The 4,013-nt window shown below is 47.6% G+C and overlaps 1 protein-coding gene across 1 annotated transcript; it reads right to left on the reverse strand.

The window, feature by feature from the left end:
• Window positions 1-450: 450 nt before the first annotated feature.
• GJD4 (gap junction protein delta 4) lies at window positions 451-3,433 on the reverse strand. Its single transcript, XM_055423593.2, has 2 exons — window positions 3,370-3,433; window positions 451-1,349 (listed from the first exon to the last, which is right to left on the reverse strand). The coding sequence occupies exons 1-2, from the start codon at window positions 3,431-3,433 to the stop codon at window positions 451-453; spliced, it is 963 nt and encodes a 320-aa protein (XP_055279568.2).
• Between the last annotated feature and the right edge of the window lie 580 nt (window positions 3,434-4,013).

Genomic DNA, 4,013 nt, shown 5'->3' on the forward strand with positions numbered 1-4,013 from the left:
ATTTTATTAAAGGAGTTTGGAGAAGTTAAACCAATATCCCTCTGTGCATGAAGTTCGTAACAGATGCCTTTATAGCTAAGCAGAAAAACAAACCGAAACAAACAAACAAACAAAAACACCCAGAACAAAATAACTCCTTTGAAAACATTAACATATTAATCAAAGCTCTGTAAATGCAAGAGGATGTGCTTCTCACGAAGCACCTGCAGGATAAGATAAGACAATAGAATCAGAGAGCAGCAAATTCAAGGACCTGATGGTCTTGGGTTAACCCATCCGCATATGAACACCCAGGACGGTCCCCCCCGACCCCCCCGAAAGGCTTTATCTATATTAAATCTTTGGTGAGCTGCATCAGAGCCTCCTGCGAAGTCCGTCTGTCCCGCCCGCTCGCCTTTCTGCGGTGCGGATGGTCGCCGCATTCGGGTTTCTAGGGTGGGATGCCGGGACTCACACCCACTCGGACTTGCCGGGGCCGGAGAGCGGGGCACGCGGCGCGCAGGGGCGCTCCTCCCACCCCGGGGCCGCCGCTCCGGGCCGGGCCAAGCGCGGCTGGTCACTGGCTGAGGACAGCGCGTCGCTCTCGTCCTCTCCTGGCAGCTCCAGGCTCCCGGGCGCGGCGGGCTCCGCAGCGAGGCTGTGCGCGCCCGGCCCTCGGGGCCCCAGCCCCTCCCGCGCCCCGCGTCCCTCAGGCTCCGCATCCCTTGGCCCTGGACACGGTCTCCTCCGGGCCCCACCGGGTCGCCCTCGCGTCTTCCAGCACACGCTGCAGACCAGGTCGGCGACAGTAAGCAGGAAGGACAGCGCGCACATCGCCCAGACGAAAAGCATCAGGATGGACTTCTCCGTGGGTCGGGAGACGTAACAGTCCACCACGCTGGTGCAAGGAGGGTGCGTGCAAGAGAACCTCTTGGGGACCAAGAATCCGAAGAGGAGGTAATGCAGGGCACCGAAAGCTGCCTCGGTCAAGGTCCGGAGGCAGAGGTGGACCACGTAGCCCGAGGAGAAGTCCGGCACCGTCAGGCAGCGCCTGGCCCCGGGGGTCAGCTCCGGGGCGTCGTGGTCCTCCGAGGCATCCTCCGGCCCGCGGGATCTGCGTGCGGCCAGCTCAGCTCCTTTGTGCAGCACGTAGACGCCGAAGACTGCGGACGGAAGGAGAACAGACACGCTCTGGATCACCCAGAATCGCAGGTGGGACACGGGGGCGAAGATGTCGTAGCAGACGTTGGCGCATCCCGGCTGCAGAGTATTGCAGACGAACCTCTCCTGCTCGTCCTGGTAGACGGGTGACCCGGCTAGGATGAGCACCACCATCCTCAGCAGCACCATGAAGATAAGCCAGATCTTCCCTGGGAAGAAGCAGCAGGAAGGGCACCATTCAGTTCAGTTCAGTTCAGTCCCTCAGTCACGCCAGGCCTCCCTGTCCATCATACAAATACCTCTCCTCCTAGTAGTTCTAGGTCCTTACTAAGGAGACTGGAGAACTAAGAGGATAAGCATATGTTGAAGTCACAGCAAGACTATCAGCCAGTTGGCTCACTGAGTGAATATCTAACCAGCACTTACAACGTGTGGACCCTGTGCTCAACTAAGCTCACCCTGGAGACACTGCAGCTTTCCATCCGGACCACCCCAACAAAGCGAGTCGTAAGGATTTTTATTTCCCAGTGCATATAAAAGCTATGTTCTCACTCTACCTTGGTCTATTAAGCGTGCAATAGCTTTATCAAGGACAATGTACACATCTTAACTAAAAAATACTTCATTGTTAAAAATTGCTGACCATCCTCTGAGCCTTCAGCCAGTGATGATAGTAACACTGAAGATCACTGATCACACAGTTCATCAGAATAAATACAGTAACAATTAACAACTTGGAAATATTTCAAGAATTGCCAAAACGTGGCACAGAGACATGAAGTGAGCAAATGCTGTCAGAAAAATGCCACCAAAGACTTGCTTAAGGCAGGGTTGCCACATTCAATTGTGTAAAAAAAAAAAAAAAAAAGTAATATTGGGAAGCAAAATAAAATGAGGTATGTCTATACTTGTTTGTAAAATGCTTTGAAATTGACAGATTTAAAGAAGCATCAGTTCAGTTCAGTTCAGTTCAGTCGCTCAGTCGTGTCCGACTCTCCGCGACCCCATGAATCACAGCACGCCATAGATAACTAAAATGTTTAATCTGGCTCAGCTAGTTCAGACTTTGGTCTGAAAATTCTAGAAAGAAAGTTGGGCTGATGTAAATAAAGTCTTCCTCTTAAAGAGTGAACTTTTTCAAAGATGTTAGTGCTTTCCTGTAACTGTGTATAGCAAATAAAAGCTACTAATTTCAATGAGTTTTCTCTATGGTAATAGTCCACATGATCTTTATGTAATTGCAGGACTTGTGTTTAATGTTGCTTTATGGCCCTTGAAATCAGATTTCTTAAAGAACATCCAGTTTTTTAGACTCTTTAATTACTCAGAACGCCTTTCCCCCATTCCAACTATTATGAATTGAGGTTTTTGTCTTTCTTCGATTTATTGTGAATGTGTGAGACTAACCTAGAAATCAGAATCAATTCCAAGTCCTATTTTCATGTCATGAATCAACAATTTTGGAATATGTTGAAGGACCAGTCAAAATAATTTATAAATATTTTGTTTTGTGATGAGATGCAGAAATCATCACCTGACATCAGAAGAATTAAATTCTTTTATCAATAAAGTCAGTTCAACTCAAGAATTGCATGATAATTACGTGATAAAGTCATTAACTCAAACTTTTAAAACCAAGTTGGCTTCATTTAGAAAGCAATGAACAAGAAAACTATCAGCCACTTCATGGATTATTTTAATCCTTTTCTCAATCCCTTTTATTAGGGTAGCCACACCTCTCCGAAAATTTAACTTGACTACATCAAACTCAAATAAATCAAAACTTTATTACTTTCATTGTTAGGGGAAAAAGGCTAAAACTAAAATTGGGATTTGGTTTAAAGTACACAAGAGAATTTACTAATCTTTACAAATGGTGCTTCAAGGATAATCCCTAAAAAAGATGAACAAGCGAGCTTACTCAAGGCATGAATTTCTTAACTTTGTATTGTTTCTTTCCCTAGTAGCCAGAGAAGAGTTACATAAAAATACCCCTCCGACTTACTCAGCCCCCAAAAGTTAGCAAGGAGAGGCCTCTTGAGAGAAATATTGCTCACCCCCAAGACATGCTTAAATGATGGGGAGCCTCATTAAATGATGGAGAATTAGAGGAAAACTTGAGCCATGGATCCCTGTCCTCCAGGGATAGGCAAGCCTTCCTCGTGGAGAAGGACCAGGAAAAGTGATCCAAGGCAGAACCCGTGTTCTGCGGGGGTTTGTACTACTCACCCACCATGGTCACGTTGCAATTTAGGGTGATGACAAGGAACCCCAGCAGGTCCGACTGGTCCATGCTTCCAGGGGGTCACAGACTCAAGGTGACTGAAGCCGTCTGGAGCTTGTGTTCTCCAAGGAGGTGGGAAATCCTTGCAAGAATATATGTATCTTCACTACGAAAGACTCCCAGGTGAGAGCTGGAGATACTAAAGGGACAATTCAAGCCCAGGAGCATGAGGTTGTTCTTCTGTCTCCAGTGGAGGCGGCCCCGAGCTGTTTGAGGCAAAGCCTTCCTGACAACTGCAGTGACCAGAGGCCAGCAGCAGCCGTCGCTCATCTGGCTATTCTTACCCTCTTGGGACATTCCAGGCCCCTGGCCGTGCTCACATGTCTCCACCAGGAGAGCCGACGCCTCAGGATGTAAGAGAAGTGGCTATGTTTAACCCAAGAAAGAAAAATTCAGTCAACCAGCCAAGTCTCTATGAAAAAGGCATTTCCTCCTTGAAAACATTTCTATAACATCTTCACTGGTTAAAGAAGCACTAAAATGTCCATATTTTATCTCTTCTATGAAGCACTGAACAGTGCCTGCATGCTCAGTTGTGTCTGACTCTTTGCAACACTATGCAACTCCAGCAGGCCCCTCTGTCCATGGG

This window comes from Moschus berezovskii, chromosome 15 (assembly GCF_049115385.1).
Source record: "Moschus berezovskii isolate FMDL1 chromosome 15, NW_MosBer_1.0, whole genome shotgun sequence".
Taxonomy (NCBI): Eukaryota; Metazoa; Chordata; class Mammalia; order Artiodactyla; family Moschidae; genus Moschus; species Moschus berezovskii.